At 45.8% G+C, this 19218-nt stretch overlaps 3 protein-coding genes across 6 annotated transcripts; 1 reads left to right on the forward strand and 2 right to left on the reverse strand.

Annotated features, from left to right (window-relative positions):
• Positions 1 to 6069: 6069 nt before the first annotated feature.
• LOC6597051 (bestrophin-4) lies at positions 6070 to 8285 on the reverse strand. The gene is made up of 6 exons (XM_026989808.1): positions 8215 to 8285; positions 8051 to 8161; positions 7238 to 7988; positions 6736 to 7171; positions 6417 to 6677; positions 6070 to 6336 (listed from the first exon to the last, which is right to left on the reverse strand). The coding sequence occupies exons 1-5, from the start codon at positions 8283 to 8285 to the stop codon at positions 6505 to 6507; spliced, it is 1542 nt and encodes a 513-aa protein (XP_026845609.1). The 3' UTR covers positions 6070 to 6336; positions 6417 to 6504.
• A 566-nt stretch (positions 8286 to 8851) lies between these two features.
• On the reverse strand, positions 8852 to 10596 carry LOC6597049 (bestrophin-4). Its single transcript, XM_002022173.2, has 3 exons — positions 10486 to 10596; positions 10311 to 10421; positions 8852 to 10245 (listed from the first exon to the last, which is right to left on the reverse strand). The coding sequence occupies exons 1-3, from the start codon at positions 10554 to 10556 to the stop codon at positions 8859 to 8861; spliced, it is 1569 nt and encodes a 522-aa protein (XP_002022209.2). The 5' UTR covers positions 10557 to 10596; the 3' UTR covers positions 8852 to 8858.
• A 2169-nt stretch (positions 10597 to 12765) lies between these two features.
• Positions 12766 to 18921, forward strand: LOC6597048 (cationic amino acid transporter 2). 4 transcript variants are annotated; one of them, XM_026989682.1, is made up of 8 exons: positions 12767 to 12894; positions 13702 to 13773; positions 14473 to 14768; positions 14838 to 15122; positions 15182 to 15286; positions 15350 to 16165; positions 16229 to 16504; positions 16644 to 18353. In XM_026989682.1, exons 3-8 carry the CDS (start codon positions 14528 to 14530, stop codon positions 18164 to 18166), a joined length of 3246 nt encoding a protein of 1081 aa, XP_026845483.1. In that variant the 5' UTR covers positions 12767 to 12894; positions 13702 to 13773; positions 14473 to 14527; the 3' UTR covers positions 18167 to 18353. The 4 variants fall into 4 exon arrangements, with proteins under 4 accessions (XP_026845484.1, XP_026845483.1, XP_026845485.1 ...); XM_026989684.1 differs by lacking the exon at positions 16644 to 18353 and adding an exon at positions 18666 to 18921 and having other exon boundaries at positions 12780 to 12894; XM_026989683.1 differs by lacking the exon at positions 13702 to 13773 and having other exon boundaries at positions 12766 to 12894.
• The last annotated feature ends 297 nt before the right edge of the window (positions 18922 to 19218 follow it).

The following is a 19218-nucleotide window of genomic DNA, read 5'->3' on the forward strand; positions in this document are numbered from 1 at the left end:
TCCACCTGCCCCCCACCCTCCACTCGTGGCCTCGTTTACCGCTCTTCTCGCAAATTCCCCTGTTTGATTTTTACCATAGCAAAGATCCGAAACTTTTAACCTACAAATACAAATACACACACGCACACACGCACACAGGCACACACAAACTCACTCATATACAGAGAACATAACCGTAAATAGTTAGTTCACCTTTTACGTGCGTTAATGATGTTTTCTCAATCAAAAAGTTAAATCTTTCGTAGCGGTTGAAGGAGAGCTTTTGCAAGCAAAGTTTTGGGATAGACAGCGGCGTAGAGGGTGAGGGCGAGGGTCTAGATTGGTGTGAGGGTGGGGATGGGGATTGGCGAGGGCGAGGGCGAAGGCGAAGGCTATGGCTATGGCGATGGGCAGGGTAAGGCTTCGCGAGAGCAAGCGTATGGCGGGGGACTATCGTTTTTTGGCTTCCAATCGGACATGAAAAGCTAATTACAAGTAGCTGAAAGTTGTGCGTGTTTCGGCTTCAATGGTCCAAAATGGAGTTGGGTGTCGGTAAAGCAGTAAGGGAGGAAGAGGAGAAGTAGGAGGAGGAGGAGGAGAGCAACACCTGCTCAAAGAAACTTTGATTGGGTTTTATATATGATTTTGCAGTGGCAGCGAAAACAGCTCGTCGTCTCTTCGACCAAGTGTGTCAATAATTTTCATAAAAAAGATTATTGCATCTGCTCGTTGGAGACTTCCAAGTCTTTGCTGCTTTTCCATACAAATTGTTGCTAGAGTAGGTCTGGGATGGTTCGACTTACCTATTTATATCCCCTGAGCTTAGCAATCCAATAATGATGAAGGACTAGTATGCCCAGAAACAGATGGACAGAAAGATGGGCAGACGGGCATGGGCGAGTCAAGTTGATAAATATTCTATAATTCTGATCAATTAGGTCATTAGGTGGAAAGATGGCCTCAGCTCTCTCTATGTTGTTCCTTCTCACATCATAATTCCTAGCAAAATGTAGAAAATCACGCACTAACAAACAAATATATTCGTCCCCTTTGCGATACCAATTCCAGCGGTTACATATAATTACGAATAAAGTATATTTCATTGGATGAATAAGTCATAAGCTCAGATACATACATATGTACATATATGTAAAAGGAGAGCCGCGGCCCTTGCCGTGGCTCACAACGTTTCCGCTCGTTTTAGTTTTCTTTACTTTATTTGCGGCCTTACTTTAGTCCTGTGGTTTAATCGTTAATTCCCTTGGGTTCCAATTCTCGTTCATAGTCTACAGAACTCAAATTTGAAGCTCCCCCAAAACCATCCCGATACACTGATGCATTCAACTGGGTTTATTCATTTATTCATTTGGTTACTTACTTTTGTACTTCCGTTGGACTTTAGAGCTGGCAAGCTCTTTGGTTCAAAACTTGAATGCCAAAGAGTTTTGATCCCCAAAAGAAAGCGAGGGAAAGGGTGCAGGAGGGAGGTGGAAAAGGAGAACCAACCCAAACACTTACTTACAAAAGTATTTTACCGTTACGCTCTCCCCTGTGTCATAACAATGGGACTTCGCCAATTTCATGGCACCCAAATTGTTCTTAGTTTGGGGCTGGGTGGGGGTAGGGGTAGGGTATCGCTTGGGTTGGGAATTTTAATATTAAGCTAAGCTGTCTCTGCTTCTTCTAGAGCATTTTGAGAGTTTCTTGTTGAGTTTTCCACCCCTGCCGCGTGCCCAGCGAAAAAGTTTTTTTTATCTACAGCCAAATAGTTTTGGACTATTTCTCCATCAATTTTATTGGTAATACTTAGACAAAAGTTTATCCACATTACACTCACACACACAGTAGATAGGGGGGACAGTTGGAGTGGAAGAGGAAGAGGAAGACAGAACGAGAGTCCGAAATCCTTAAATGAAAGGATTCAATGCGTAAAGTTGGTTGAGTTTGGCCCGAGATTTCTTTTTTCATTTTGTAGGAATAAGAGAAGCCTTTTGTACATCTTTTCTTTTTGATAAATTTCCAAGTAATGCTTTTTCAGTGGATGCTGGCGAGGGATAAACTAATAAAATGGGTCCCAAATGCTCGTCGGCTTAATTTTAATTACTGGCTTGGGCATTCGTCTCCTCCTTCTTCCCCACCGACTCTATCTGCGGCGACGATTGAGAGTGCGGAAAGTTTTGCCAACTTGTAATTATCACTCACAACATGCAGTCGAGCATCCCTTGCCCTCTTCTCCTCCCTCATTCTGGTTAAACACCTGACAAACTGACAACTACAAACGGAGGGAGGTCCAAACTCCCCCACACATAGCCACACAGCCACCCGCACACACGTGTAGCTTAATTAATAGACATCACAAAGTGCTACACCGCTCTGTGGGGAGTACGGGTACCCGTATATTACCCGTGCCCCGAAATTTGACATGATGTAGCACAATTCTGGCCACAATAATAACTTACATTTTAAGCCAATTTGAAAATGGCAACACAAAAAAGAATTTCCATTTTCACAGTTAAATAAAAATTAATTACAACAATTTATCGTCGTCGTCGTCGCACCAGCCGCAAAAAATGTATGGAAATGCTGGCTTGCAGAGGCATCGACAGGGGGGTTACCCTAGACATTCCATATTCAAAATATATTACATTAGTTATACGAGTAGTGGAGGAGTGGCTTTTTATTTGACTGAACAGGTCTGAATATCCAGGTTTTTTTTTGTCCAATGAAAGAAGGCCCCATACATCACGAGAGCGAGGAAGCGAGTGAACCCGGGGTTGGTACACGACTATATACGAGTCTTTTTTTTGCCTAGCTCTTCCAACCGCGACACCTGTGGAACTGGTATGGAATTTGGAAGATACGAGAAGGAGTGATAAGGAGTGATCAGAGATAAATGATCATAGGGAACGAAGAAAGAAGTAAGCAGAAAGGAGTTTCAACAGATTAGTAAACCTAACCAGATATAAGTTGTTATTGGCTCGAATCGGATTAGGCCGAGTTCCACTGTTTCTTTTCTACTCAAATGATGCAATATTCCATTGTTGGCCCTATGGTCGTTCACAACTTTCTAAAGGGTACACAAACGAGAGCAGTTACAAGGCGAACAACCCTCGGGACAACTGCCCCGTCCAGCTTGAAAAGTCCTGTCCCCCATCTTCTCCACTTACCGCACCAGTCCAAAGCCTGGTCGTTATATGCGGCTTGCTGCTGTTAAAACGCAAATGTTAAACCCTTTCGGTAATGCAAAATAATTGCTACGGTTCGTGGTCCGAGTTTACCAGAGTTCCGCAGAAAAAAATTTCAAAAAAAAAACAGTACCGAACAGAACAGAACAAAAAAGAAAAACGTCAAAACGTAATATTATTTTCCCTCTCCTCCGCTCTCATCTCCCGGTTTCTGGCTACAGTTTGGGTTAACAGAAATTAGAGCAACGGAAAAGTGGGCGTGTGCCGGGTTCCGTTTCATTTAGTTTTCAGTTTCCACCTAATTTACCCAATTGGGTAAAAGTGCTTTGTCATAATCAGCCCGGGAGCAAGGTTCGCATATCTAATGAATGAATAGAAGGGCCGTAGAAGGGTGGGGCCAGGGATCCGCTGCCTGGCCTGGGACCTGGGAGCTACAGAGACAGAGGAGGTGCTGGACCAGGCTCCACCTCCGGACCCGGCTTCGGCTCCGGCTCCATTAAGTAAATGTTCATGAATGAATGGGTCTTCGCCTTTCTCCGCTGGGCACATATTTACCGAGTTGCTAATAGGCTGTCACATAATTAGCCCTGAAACAACCTAAATCGGACCACCAGCATCAAAACAAAAACAAAAACAAAAAAGAAAATAAATAAAAGGATAGGAAAGGAAAAGAGTTGGAATAAAATGGAGAGACTGACATTAACATTGGCTTTGATGGAAGTCAAAGATGACCAAACGATAATGTCCAAAGATGTCCTAATGAATCTTACGGCAGATTCGGGGTTCTGGCCCTTTCCTGATAGCGCTGGGGATTAGGGATTGAGGTTTTTTGTTGTCCTTGGGGGAGAGATCTAGAAATCTGTTAGGAGTGTTTACTCCCCATTAAGATAAAGAGTGACGAATGAGATTGAAGGGAAGGGCCAAAATGCATATTTGTGGAAGCAAAAAGGAGTAAGGAACAGAAAGGAAAGATTATCCCACCCAGGAGTCGTAGAGCCCTAAATGATTTATACATAAGTCATGAGATAGAATGTCCATGAAAGAGTATCAAAATGTTTACCGATTATTTTCTTAGAGGTATCGTGAATGGTCCGGTCTTTTTCACCAATTTTCACCATAAATAAACGGCAAATTGCCTTTAAAACTTTGAAAAAATTCTCTCTTCTGATATCCCTGCAAATCTCTACTTTCCAATATTCAAATTGAAAATAAGAAATCCCTTAACTATCATTTAAAGATTAGGGAATAGAAAGATTCCTTCCATGGGCTAACCGGACCCGTGCATCAATTTCAGCTTGTTGAATGTGTCTTCCTCCTCCCTTCGCGCCCCTGCCAACCCATATCATTTCCAATAAACAGAGAGAGAGAGACCACCCCCTTCCAATCTTTACCTGATTTGAGGTAAAAATTCTCTGCGCCTTCCCAGAGGTCGCATTAGACAAAAAGCAAAAAGCCGAAACTGACTTTGAAAAATGGCAAACGATTGAAGGGAATCGCCTGACCGACCCGAGAACCCTACCACACCCCACTCCCCGCCACATACCCCCAAGCCAGGGGCTGCATAAAACAGTTTGCATTAAGCGCATTTTGCATGGCTGTGTTGCAATTAACGATGCAGAGCAGCTGCAATCAAGCAGCATGTACAAACGAGCATAAATATTTCTGATATAGTGATATAAAAGAACATACATGCACACACGTACATACATATACATATACATATACGAGAATGCGAGAGGGAATGCAATTCGATGATTATTGTTTCAACGCCTCAATAATTCTGAAAATGTTGTTTTTTCCCGTTTTCGAAAAATGGTCACAAAAATTAAAAAAAAAGGAATATACATATATATATATATGTACATACGTACATACAGCACAAACAGCGATGAAAGGGGGAGAGGAATCGAGCAAATATTTGTTGCAGCAATCCAAACTCTGTTCCCTGACTGTGACTTTGTTCTGGCCACGTTGTAAGTTGACCATGAGAGATGGCCATGATGACGATGATGATTGCCATGGCTCTCTGTACGAATGTACGTATGGACGTGTGTATATGCAGAAACGTGTATATGGCAATGGTCAATGCTAATTGCCAATTATGGACAAATTCGTTCGAGCGCGAAATTAAATTAACCCCTTTTTTGCGCCGATCCCTGCCTGAAATCCGCCCAAGCCGAGCACACAAAAATCCGCATCTGCAATCCTCGACCGCGTCATCAATCAGCCCCAGCAGCAAAGGAAGCAGCAACGCAACAGCAGGGCAGGCCACACGAGGCGACAAAACACAAACTACGCTATGTGCGAATATGAAATATTTATGCACACATTTCACAGGACTGTTGCGGCACGGATACGCGGCACAGCCGAATTGGTTGGAGGTTTGCCTGCTTCCTGATCCGCCATCAGATGAGGGAAGGCTCTTAATAAATATACAATTTATTATGGCCAGGTAATGGTTTCCTGGCCCATCTACTTACACCTGAATTTGGAGTGAATTGATCGCTGGATGTGTATCGCCGATCTATCTGGAATATGTTCTAGTCCCAATGTGAACCCAATCTCGTATAGAGTAGCCCCCATTCGGTAATGCGCAGATTCCAATCCAACAACACCTGCTTATGTTTTTTATCCGACCAAACAAAAAACCGCCGTATGCGAAACATATCGATCTGAAATTGTCAACTCGAAAGCCCAGAAAGCAGGAGGTAAAAAACGAAACCTATAATACCCCGCAAACACGTTAAGTGCCGAACAGAATCGGAATGATTCAGGCCCTCTCCTCTCCCCAACAAGTCAGTGCATTGAACGCATATAATACAAGCTTGTGAAACGATAGTTTTCCTTGAAACGAATGTAATTGCATTTAATTTTTGTCATGGCTTTCACGGGGCAGAAAGCCCTTTTAAGTTTTAACATTTTTAACAACAATTTTAACAACACGCATCGCGTCAGATTTTCAATGTTTGGTTATGACAATGAATGTAATACGGGGGGATATAATTCCCTTTTCGAGGCTGCTGCTCCTGTGGCTTGGTCTGGCAGCTGACACGCGTACATGGGTTGGGTATTGTGGTATGAACATGATTCGGATTCGGAAAATACTCGTCCTGGGCGCATTGTCTTAACGCATCAGCGGCCATTGTTGTCAATGAATTCAATTGAAAAGCTCCTCAAAGGGTAAACAACAACAAAAGACTAATCAAATGTATAGTCAATCGAAAGGGGGATTGTCGCAAAAGTATGACTAACCTTCTGCAAAGATGTGTATGTTTATGTATACGGAGAAAGAAACGGAGAAATTTTCCTTCGATTTCTTTCCATTCAAGGGGGGCATCCTCTAAGCATCCTCTTCTTCGCCCAATGCCTCGTCGGAGGCGGTACGCAGCACGGCCACCGTATAGCCCCCCGATGGCGATGTACGGATGTGAGTGCCCCGCATATTGAGGAAGCGCTGACGCATACGATCCCGCCGCTCCTGATGGCGCTGCTCGATGAGCTCATCAAAATCCACTGGCGAATAAATAGGATATTTATTCAGCTATGTGTGGGACTGCAGAAAGCTTACCACTGGCGGAATCAAGTCTACTGGGTCTACGCCGGCGTGGTCTGTCCTCCTCCGGACCATCCAGGGGCTCGGTGAAGGTCAGTCGCGAGATGTCCTCCCAGGTGGAGCGACGGCTCGGATGATAGTTTTCCGCGAAACTAGCGCTGCTGGAATGCTTGTCCAGCATATAATTGAGAAAGTTATCGCGCCCACTACGGTTGGTTGCAGTCGAGTCTCGGGACATATGGAATCTCCTTTGCTCCGAGTTAGTGGCTCTGTAGTCCAGTTTGGCCGTAGAGGCCTCGGGCGGGCCCGTCCGTTTCGCGTCGTCGGCATAGGGCAGCTCGTTAGGGAAGACTTCGTCCCAATACTGATCCTTGACTAGTTCCGGATGCTCCTGGTGCATCTCATCGACAATCAGATAGGAGACTGTCAAATTGCGATCTATCATCCAATTGAGCTGCGAATATGGGAGAGTACTGGAGTAGTGTTGGATGAATTATAGGTGGAGTGGAGTCCAAGCAACCTCAAAGTCGTCGTCGTCCTCGCCAAAGGGGTTGATCAAGGACTCGGCCACCTTCAGCCAGCCCATGTAGAAGAAGAACTGCAGAATTGTGAGGAAGGGAAACCATTGCTCGACTCTGTTGGGTGAGCCGCCAGCATCGGCGACTTGTGTCCACTGCTGGCCAATCACGCTGAACAGGAAGAAGGTGTAGGTGGCCAGGGTGACCACCTGGGTGTACACCAGCGGCACACTGACCCAGTCGTAGTACAAGAGGAATCCACAGAAGCCGCGGAACTTGTTCAATTCATCGATGATTGTTTTGACGGCATAATCATCTCGGATCTTGTTCTCCTTTCGGGCTCTCATCACGATGCTGGCGGCCCAGACGATGGGCATCCAGTGCTTGGGATAATGGGGGAAGGCGATGTCCATGTTCTCGATGATGGCCTTTTCGTTCTCCAGCAACAGCCCGGAGTCGATGATCTGATTGTAGGTGGGAAATCTCTTCTTGACATTCGGCGATATCATCGTGAAGACAATCACCTGGCACAGGCACACGTACCGCAGTATGGTGCGACGCATGGCCCGAGCCCGATCGTCGAACCCCTGGATGCTGGAGCTGACCAAGATGGCTATAGAGTCCGGCCATGGTATGGTCGTATACTGCTGCCACCAGCGGCCCATCACAATGGAGACATAGAAACCGAGCACAAAAGACAGCGGCAATAGGTTGCCGTGCATATTGCAGTAGTATACAATGCCCTCGAAGACCCTACAAGTTTTTGGTGTTTTTAATTAGGGATAGTTAGGATCTCAGATTATAAAGACACCAACTCTTGGGCCTTTGCGCTCATCAGCATTCGATAGGAGATGGCCAACAAGCAATACAGTGAAAAGAAGATGAACAGATCGATCCAAACCAGCTTGTAAATACTTCCGCGCCATCTAAGAGAGGGGACAGACTTAAGGGACATTTTTCAATCTTCCTTTTAACTCACCTGAAAAGCAATTTCAGAAAGTTGCTAATAACCTTCGAGGTGTTTACGTTGGCTGTATAGGTCACAGTCATAATTAAAGGAATAAGAATTCTGGATAGAAAGTATCTCCGAACTGACAAAACTATGAATCTTTTGACAGTCAAGGCAGAGTAAACTTAAGGCAGTAGACACCTCAAAAGAATGTTGCTTGAACTTCATTCACGACTAGTTCTCAGAGAAGACTACTTCGTAGGCTGCATCTATGTTTCTGGCCTAAATATGAAGAAACGAGCTTGCGTGGTCGACGGACATTTTCATGTGAAAATTTCAGTTCGTTTCGGAGATGAATTTTTTGTTTATCGTTAATCGATATCAAACGCTACCGTACAAGGAAAGCTTATGTGTAGGCTCATCGCAGAAAACACCAACCCTTTTAATGCAAACGACCATTGTGTCCAGTCCTAATAAGGCTGAAAGTGTCCTAGTCCAGAAACTTGAACTTAAACCCAAACTTTTGATCAGAATTATGCAAACAAAACACAACTAGGAGAACAGTGTGACCATAGTTGCGTGTTGTCTGTCCACACTCATTTACAGTACAGAGTACGCGTTTGGAGTTACGAGTATGGTAATTTTTATTGAAGTCAGTTTCGTGCAATACATATTTACTTGTCCTTTTTCTTGCTTATGTGACTCTTGTCTGTCTGAATTTCTGTGTCCTTGCGCGTTTGCCTGCCGTTGTCCTGCTCCGAGGCCCCACCCGAACTGGTTCCAGCGGGAGCTTCGCCCTTCATTAGCTCCAGCGTCATGGCAGCATGATGGATTTGACGAGTCATGCGTTCGCGTTCCCGCTCCGCCTTCAGACGGGCAAAGTCGTCCTTGCTTGTCTCGCGACTCAGGTGTTCCTCCTCGCCCAAATCCTCTTCGAACCGTGAAAAGTGTTCATCCGAGGAAACTGAGATGGACACAGAGCTCCTGCTGGGGTGGATTTCATGCGGGGCGAATCGGATGCGCAGCTCGTTCTCGTCCTCGTCATCGAAATCGGTCCAATCCGGCTCCAGATCGACGCTGTGAGCCTTGTACGGAGCCGTTGTCAGCGTGTTGATCTTGGACAGGTCCATCCTAGCTGTAGAAGCCTCCGGATGCTCGGCCCGCTGTGCCTCCGCTGCATAGGGCAACTCGTTTGGGAAGACCTCGTCCCAGTACTGATCCCTAACTAGCTCCGGATGATCGTTGTGCATCTCGTCCACGATTAGATAGCTCACTTGAAGATTGCGGTCGATCAGCCAGTTGAGCTCAAAGTCGTCATCGTCATCTCCGAAGGGACAGATGAGCGTCTCGGCCACCTTCAGCCATCCCATGAAGAAGAAGAACTCCAGGGTGCTGAAAAGCGGAAAGTAATAATTGATCACGTTCCTGTATCTGCTCTCGCCGCCAGACTGCTTATCGATCCATTGATGGCCGAATATGGCGGCCATGAAGTACGTATAGACCGCCAGGGTCACCACCTGCGTGTAGACCAAGGGAACACTGATGGTGTCGTAGTGGATGAGCATGTTGCAGCCAGCCCGAAACTTGTTCAGCTCGTCAATCATGGACTTGAGGGAGAAGTCGTCCCAGATGCGCCCCTCCTTCCTGGCGCGCGTCACAATGCTGCTGGCCCACATGATGGGCATCCAATACTTGGGATGCTTGGGAAACTTGGCGTCCATGGCCTTGATGATGTTCGCCTCGTTCGCGTTGAGCAATCCCGCCTCAATGAGGTAGTCGTAGTTGGGGAAACGCCGCTTAATCACCGGCGATATCATGGTCAGGACCATTGTCAGGGCCAGGCACACATATCTCATGATGGTGCGACGCATGAGTCGTCCGTGCTCATCCTGACCCCGCACCAGGGCACTCACATACACCGCCAGGGGATCTGGCCAGGGCACTGTGATGTACTGATTCCACCAGCGATCTACAATGATGGACACGTAGAAGCCCAGAACGAACGAGAGCGGTATCAGGGTGCCATAGCTGTGGCAGTACACGACAATGTCCTCGAAGATCCTGAGAATCAGATTTGTGAGCGGGCTATGTATACATATGTGGGTTGGGGCCCTATAAAAACTCACACTTTGTCACTTTCCCTGAGGACATAACGGTACAGCAGGGCCATGCAATAGAAGCTTGCCAGAAACGCCAATAAATCCACCCAAATAATCTTGTAGATACTGGCACGCCATCTGCCGATTACGGTCATAGATGCTTCAATGGACAGCTCTTTTCCAATAATCAAAGATATCTTACCTGGCCAACAGCTTCCAGAAGCAGCCAAAATGGCGGCACGAGGCCACCTCGGCTGTGTACGAAACCGTCATATTCCCGCTATTAGGTATTCCAATTTGAGAACTTTAATATAATCTTCGCGAGACTGAGACTGAGACAGAGACTGAGAATCGATTGTGGCAATACACAAGCACTTTGTGAGGCCATAAGCACAGCCAACTTTGGAATTAGTTTGCTTGGGGCAATTTTCTTACTCAAGCATTAAACGAAGGCAATCTCGGTAGGCGCGTCACATTTGTGGGCGTAATTATTTAAATTAGATCATTTATATTTGCCACAAGGCGGTAGACAACACATACCCAATTTTCCTAGAGCCCCCACACATCCAAGCATCCAACTCTTCCTCCTTTCATAAGTACTTGTACATTTACACACATACACACATACATAGATGTACATATGTATACTCGTACATGTAGTTGGGTCTGCTGGGAGGTCTGGGGAGCATTAAATAGGTGCAGTAAAATTTTAATACATTTTGGGTGGAATGGCAGTGAAATTTCCCAACTCCAACCCAAGGGAAAGTGTGAAGAACATTTTGAGCATCTGATTAGCATTGGAAGCGTGTAGTATTTGTTATTATTGCTGATACCCCTCCATACAGCCAATAAACTCGCATGTTGAGTAATCCACAAAACTGAAAAAGGTGAAAATAAATGAAAGCACGTGACGCATCGATAAAGTTTGATTCTTGGTCTAGTAATGCCTACAATCAGTTAAGAGATAATATAATACATACGATTAGTTAATATTGCTTGAGCGCCTCGCGATTCCGCCTCACAATCTTATTCTGAAATTAAGCATTTATTCGGCTTCTTCTAAGATATTTTTATACCTGGTACTCGAAGAGTTTATCTGTGGTGGATGCGTGTAACAGCCAGAAGGAAGCGTTTCTGACTACATAAAGAATATATTTTCTTAATCAGAGTCAATAGTCGAGTGGATAGAGCCATGTCTGTCTATCCGTCCATTCACCTTTATGAACGCCTAGATCTCAAAGGATGTATGTAAGTGCTAGAGCATCCAGACTTCTGTCATGTGACAAGTGTAATTTCAAATATTTCTCCGCCCTCTTCCTCGTCCAATGCGTTGGCACGCTGAGGTGAACGAAATATGGAACCATTATGCATCATACATCATAAAATGATATGTATGTATACTAACTGAGTATAACAGGGTATAACAGTAAAGCTGCGTCCCTTGCCACGTCACAAAACGTTCCCACTCGTTTGGTAATTTCTCAATTTATTGAGATAAGAGAGCCGTCCTACAACGATTAAGCCAGGGCCTCTACATATGTACATTTTTTTGTAGAATATATATCTTTTGACCATTTTTTTTTCCAAATAACTAACTTCATTGATTGTGATATCGAAAATGTGGATTGAACTTCAAACCAGAAAGGGATTTAAAGTTGAAGGAGCCTTATGAAAACGTAAGTTGGATACTTTTTTAGGCTTGAACAATATTAAATTTAAAAGACGATTTGAAACTTGTCTACGAGTGAATTATTTTTTATTGCAATTCATTCTTTGTTATCGTAGCATTAGTAAACTATCGGCTGCGACTGCTCCGATGGATGGTGAAGCTGTATAATTTTCGGAATGAAATTAAGGATGGCCAGTATTAAGCGGAAGTTCCAAAGATAAATATGTAAATACTGTATGTATTTATATGTCTGCATGGACATATGATATTGGGACTGGTCATGTTTGGAGTTTGATACATTTTATCCAGCATGCAATGTCCTGCCCTTTGGCAAAAAGTGTCTTTTCGAAGCTCACATTCATCAATTTAAATCGATCAATATGTAAAATTGACTGTCAATTGATTGATACAATTTTGTACAATTAACTGTGAGTTCTGAAGTCAATATGTTATTGTTTACCGATGATTTCCCGTATTAGTGAGTATATTTCCATGCATATTTACAGCTGCACATCGTATTTACCCAAATGTTTATTCGAGATTCCATTCTCTTCCTCTCCTTCTCTACTACAAAGCGCATCCAAGCTTATCAACCGACTCGACCACTTCACCCAGTGTATAAATTGACACTCGACAACCAATAACAACAGCAACAGCAACAATTCTAAAGCGCATCTATACGACTGTATTTGTGTGCGTCTGTGCGATATTATTTCATTCCCCTGTACACCGGTGCACCGGTAGGGTACTACGAGCAGAATACGGAATACGAGTATTCCGAGGCCTCTCCTCTCGTATATATCAGGCAGAATATTATCTTACACTTTCAGTTAACGTTATGCGCTGAAAACGTCAACAACAGAGAAGCAAAGAGCGAGCGAGAGAGGAAGAGAGAGTGAGAGAGAAGAGAGTACAAGGGAGTGATAGTGTGAGCCAATTACGGTACGTTTAAATCTAAAGCCGAAACGGTAGATCGGACATAAAGTAAAAGAAATCATAAAACAATAATCTTATCTAAAGAACAACAACAGTCTGAACAGTGCGGTGCGGTGTGTGGGTGTGCCGTGTCGAGCACAGGGGAGTGAGTGCGGTAAAATCTGTTGTGTTGTTTCTGCTATCGCAAAGATCATAAAACGAAAAAAAGGGAGACAACATGAGCAAAAACGGCATACGGCATGCGACGTCACACGGCGTGATTCAGAGCAGCGGCAGCATCTTCCCGTTCTCCCTCTCTCCCGCCGGACAAAAATACATACATATGTACATACATACATACGTATGCATATCTGCTAATTTTTTGCTGTTGTTGCATTCGCTCCAATTACAACCCAGATCATCTACCTCTCTCACTCCCCTCGCCACACCTGACTTAGGTGATCGTGGGGAGGGAGTCGTCGTTTTCGAAGTCGTCGTCTCTTATCAGTTTGCCTCGGGCACACACAAGCTGTTTTTCCACTCTGCGTCTCCCTCTGCCTGATCTTGGCTGGTCGACGGCAACGGCGACCGCGACGGCTACCGCTCTCATCCGGCTGAGGTTCGGCTTCGTCTTATCTTAAGAGTAATACGAAGACGAATTCGCGTCTGTAATACTAGTCCGACACCCGCGGTGGCCTGGTCAGAGCAGTCCAAGACAGAGACAGACACAGACGCAGATCGCCAAGTGTGTCAGTCACACGTTCTGTCCATTTTTCCATTATTGTTTTTTGTCTTGTGTGAAATTAATAAAAGACTTTCCATTCCGATATTCAGCAATAGGCTCAAATACTTTCCCATTCTGAGCTGGACACAATACTCTTAATTACAGAAAAACGCCAACGCCTGGTAAGTGTTTCAGTGGCTCATTCAGATGATAATTATATAAATCTAGCATAAGTTTCTATTCGACAAGCCCCACCTGTGCTCGTAATTATCTTAATGTGCAAAGAGAGGATAAGTATAATAATAGAAATGCAAACAAAGCTGGGGAAGATACTGTCTTGAGCATCCGATGAGTGGGTGGGCGAGTGCCTAGCTTAGTCACCTGCTAGAAACATAGGAGCCATAGGCGCCGGGCCACTGAATAGAATATGTAATAATCTTCAACAAATATCCAATTTGTCATTCCGCTCCCTTGTCTTGAATTGTTGGCATTCTGCAAGAAATAGGGGGACATTTCATTCTACAAATCTCCTTCATTCGAAAAAGTCCATAAGAAACTTCCCCAGACTTGAGTTCAGTCTCGTCCCTGCAAATGGTATGGTAGAAAACCTATACGATACGGCTGTATAGGTTGCTCTAAGTAGAGCAATCGAGTTCGAATTTGATGCTAACAATAGCCTCGTCTCACCCCGGCTGGGGCTATTATTACGATTACAATTTGAGCTCAATTATTTGCATATAATCGTATAATCGAAAGCTGCGCCAAGATAAGACAACAAGACATTAGACACAACACGAACTCGCAGTCGTACATAGATCGAAGTGCATCATGATCTTGGTGTGTACATACCTCAGCTAAGATGGGATTTTTTCGCTTTCCAGCTTCAAGGTTTAGTGAACTTATCGCGCATCAAGAGGGAAGGAGACGGAGCGAGAGATGGTTCAACAGCTTTCGCCCTGGAAGGTTCTGACACGACGGAAACGTATCCAGGCCGATGGCAGTGAGGGCGAAACCAAGCTGAACCGGGTGCTGGGACTATGGGATCTAACGGCATTGGGAGTGGGCTCCACTCTGGGAGCGGGGGTCTATGTGCTGGCCGGACAGATAGCCAAAGATCAGGCGGGTCCCTCGGTCATGATCTCGTTTGCTATAGCCGCTCTGGCCTCGCTACTGGCAGGTAAGGACGCATCTTGAGATCTCTGTTGTCTGGAGCAACTTCATTAACGTTTCGTTCTCCGACTTTAAGGTATTTGCTATGCAGAGTTTGGCGCTCGGGTCCCCAAGGCAGGATCGGCCTATGTGTACAGCTACGTCTGCATTGGAGAGTTTGCTGCCTTTGTGATTGGCTGGAATCTCATCTTGGAATACGTCATAGGCACTGCCAGTGTCTGTCGAGGGATAAGCCTGTATCTGGACTCCCTCCTGAATGATACGTTGAAGGAAACCTTTGCCGAGGTGGCCCCCATGAATGTCACATTTCTCGGAAGCTATTTTGACTTTCTTGCATTTGGATTGGTGGTCGTGTTCGGTGGTATGTTTCGGAGAAGACTCTCCTCAAATTGATTGCTGATCGATTTCTGACTCCTTTAGTGGCCCTGGCCTTTGGCGTGGAGACCTCGGCAATGGCAAATAATTGCATCACTTGTCTGAACATCTTTATACTGGGCTTTGTCATCATAGCCGGCGCTATCAAAGGTAATATTTTGTATTCTGCGAGTGACGGAAATCCCTGAGAGTATTACTAAATTAATTACCCAGCTGACTTCACCAACTGGACTGTGGACCCATCGACTGTGAGTGCCAATGCCACAATTGGATCTGGGGGTTTTTTCCCCTTCGGTTTCGAGGGGACTCTCCAGGGCGCTGCCACCTGCTTCTTCGGATTTGTGGGCTTCGACTGTATCGCCACCACTGGGGAGGAGGTTCGCAATCCCCGCAAGAACATCCCACAGTCGATCCTGCTCTCCTTGCTTATAATCTTCCTGTGCTACTTCGGCGTCTCCACCGTATTGACCCTGATGCTGCCTTACTATCTGCAGGATGCCAATGCTCCGCTGCCGTACGCCTTCGAGTACGTGGGCTGGCCGGTGGCCATGTGGATCGTCACGGTGGGTGGACTGATCGGACTCTTGGCCAGTCTTTTTGGGGCTTTGTTTCCCCTGCCCAGGGTTATGTACTCAATGGCGCAGGACGGCCTGCTCTTCCGGTTCCTGGGAAAGGTGAGCCCGCGATTCCATGTTCCTGTGACCGGATCGATTGTGGCCGCTCTCTTTACGGCCGTCATTGCGGGCCTGTTCGATCTGGCCCAGTTGGTTAGCCTTCTCTCCATTGGCACTCTACTGGCCTACAGCGTGGTGGCCATTTCCATAATGCTACTCAGGTACATGGAGTACTATGAGGCGGAGGAAAACCAAACGCGGATCGATAGTCGAGCTTCGGAAACCACTTCATTGACCTCCAGGGCGGAGCGTTTCACCTGTGGGTCGGTCTGCGCTCAGCTCTTTAACGTTCATCGCGTTCCTGAGCCAAATAGGATATCGACTAGAATTGTAGGAACGCTGACTGCACTTTTCAGTGAGTATACAAAAAAAAAAAAACAAGCAGTATCTAAAACTAAAACATTGATATGTCTTTCAGGTCTTATTGCCTTGGGTCTGGGCCTGTTGATTATGCACGCCTATTCCGCGATCAGGTCCCAAAAGGCGTGGGCCATAACTCTGCTGGTGGTGTTGATCGGGATGATCTGCCTGGTCCTCCTGCTGATCTGTCTGCAGCCCAGGGAAACGCGCAGTCGACTGTTCAGAGTGCCCTTCGTGCCAGTGGTGCCGGCCATCAGCATCTTTATTAATATCTACCTGATGCTGCAGCTGGACACCTGGACATGGATACGCTTCGGGGTGTGGATGATTGTGGGTAAGCTTGCGATTGCTGTGTGCTTCATTACTGCAACTACAGCAACTACTGAGCATGTGGTAGAATAATGCGACTAATGCATGTCACTTCTTGAACTAACCCTTTGTATTAAACACACCGTCTGTACTAACACACATAGGTATACCCATATTCCTTGCATGCTGGTATCTTTACGACTGTAAGAATCCACAGAAACGCAACCCCGATCGCTTGGCCTACTATACGGCCCTCAAAGGACCTTCGACAGCTGCCGGTAGTGCAGATAATGCAGGCAATGGTCTGTCCAAGGAAAGCGTAATCACCCAGGACACTCACTGGAAGAGCAGTTCCTGCAGCAGCCTGGATCGAATACAGAACCTAAGCGAGCTGGGGGAAGATCTCATCGAGGTGAAGAATGCCAATGGAAAGATCTTCTACGTGGAAGACACCAAGAGCGAGAACTCCACCGCTACCCTGGGCGGGACTGAATCACCCTCTCGCGAGGATGAACAGTCCGTTATAGCAATGCTCGATGATGTCCTCGACGCGGAGGACATACAGCAGCAGCAGCTGGAGCTAAACCAGCAGAATCACATCTTTGAGCGCCACTTCAGCCTGGACTCGGAGATGTACCCGAGTGTGATAGAGACCGTCATCGTGGCCACTGTCCATAGTAGTAGTGAGGACGATGAGGTGGTCAGTCAGCAGTCTGTGAAGCTGCGGAAGTATACGCACGATGAATGCCGAGTGTTTGCTCAGCAAATGCTCGATGAGATGTTCAATAGCGTGGTCTTCTTTGAGCAGCTTGAGGCAGCCTTGGTGGCCCGAGAAGAGGCCGTACTAGCGGAGGTAAACGATTCAAGGGATACTATTAGAGACACGCCAAAGCTGAGGCGGCTCGCATCCGAGACGTCCCTCAGGTCTCAGGCCTCCTCCATCGAGGATCCCATGCATTCAGACAAATTTAAAGACCGCTTGAGTCACATCATTATGAATGCCAGTGCCCACAAGGTAAATACAGCCATGAGGAGGAAAGGGGAGCCCGAGCCCGAGGCCGAGACCGAGCCTGAGCCAGAGGAACCTGAACCAGAGGCAGGACCAGCGGGAAGGCCAGAAAGGACGCTGCTAAAGCAATCGAAAAGTGAAACCGATGTGCGTCGGTTAATGCTCAAGGCCATCAGCGAGCTGAAAATCAACCATAATGAGGATGGTAATGTTGGTGGGGACTCCTCAGATTCACATACCGCCCACCGCCACCCCTCCACATCCACGTCCACATCGATACAGTATCCGAACAGCAGCCACGGTAACGGCAGCGGCAGCGGCAACGGCAACACGGCTGGGCTTATACCTCGGCCACCGAAATTCGATCCAATTCTGTACAAGACCATCAACAGCATTAGTTTGCGCAAACAGCGACCCAGTTTGAGCCAACAGCATGTTGTGGATGCCAAGAATCTGGTGGTAGCAGCAACTGTAGCTTCCTCAACGGAACTAGAGCCGGAGCCGGGGCCAGGGCAGGGGCAGGGGCAGGAGCCGCAGTTGGTCCCATTCAAAGCGAAATTGGAGGCCATATTGCAGCGCGGACCCTCTCACCGCACCCAACAGCATCCGGACCCTGTCCGTCGCCAGCGTCCGCAGTCGACCCACGCTGAGCAGGAGACAGAGGAGGCGGAAAGCTGAATGGGGCTGGGGTGCTGTGCGGAGTGAAACCAAAGAGTGTGCAATATTTTTTCTTTTTTTTCCTAGCTGAAAGTAGTTAAACTTCCATGTGGACTGTAAAGAGCTGTAGATAAATAGTTGAATGTCAGCAATTTTCGATAGTATTAACAATGGAATTGTAGTGTTGTAGATCTTGAGATCTTCTAAAATCTCTAAAATACCTTCTATAGGTATATATGTATGTATATACATTAATATTTTTTTTCCTTGTATGCTGATATGGACGTTGTATTGTGATGGTAGAAAATTTAACTTGGGGTAGTTAAATATAGAATAACACACACTACCCGCACAATCCGTAGAGTCCTTGTCACGGTTATCATACTGAAACTAGTCGTAGACCATAAAATATATTTAATAAATTAAAAATGGTATTATAAAGGTGAAAGCAATTAGCCAAGTGCATGCCTGAACTGTTTTGTCAACAAATTTAACTAATTATATACATATGTGTATACAGGACTATCCATATACTTTCTGTATGGCCTGCCCAACAGCTACAGAGAGCTGCGACGACAAAGGGCTGGCTGGCAGAGACTCAAGTACAGCGAACGGCTCTGAAAATGGTATTTCCTTCCGAAATCAAATAATTATAGATCTATGAAGCTATATCTACATACAATATGTGAATGGATCACTAAGATAATATGATAAATTGTGAACAATTTGTTGGTTATAAATAAATGAAACTACATACATAGATGTAATTAATTAAAGTCAAATGTCTTACCTGATTGGGAGAGAAAGGACAGAAGTGGAAGAAAATAAATGTCGAGTTGCAGTTGCTGCAGCCGCTTCCGGAATCGAACCCCGGACGATCGTTCCGAGAGTGTGTTGCAGTATTAATAACCCAATGAATTGGGATCGTTCATTGTCGTTTAATTCCCAGTGGCCTTGTCTCAACTGGTCGTATCTCCCATGGGCCGTGCACTGGCTGACTTTGATAAATTAATTTATTTCGGCTGATCGTCTCTCTGAGAATTCCCCCTCTTCCCGGTTGCCCCTGCCCTGCC

Source organism: Drosophila persimilis, unplaced genomic scaffold (genome assembly GCF_003286085.1).
Source record: "Drosophila persimilis strain 14011-0111.01,24,50 unplaced genomic scaffold, DperRS2 tig00000431-arrow-pilon, whole genome shotgun sequence".
NCBI classification, from domain to species: domain Eukaryota; kingdom Metazoa; phylum Arthropoda; class Insecta; order Diptera; family Drosophilidae; genus Drosophila; species Drosophila persimilis.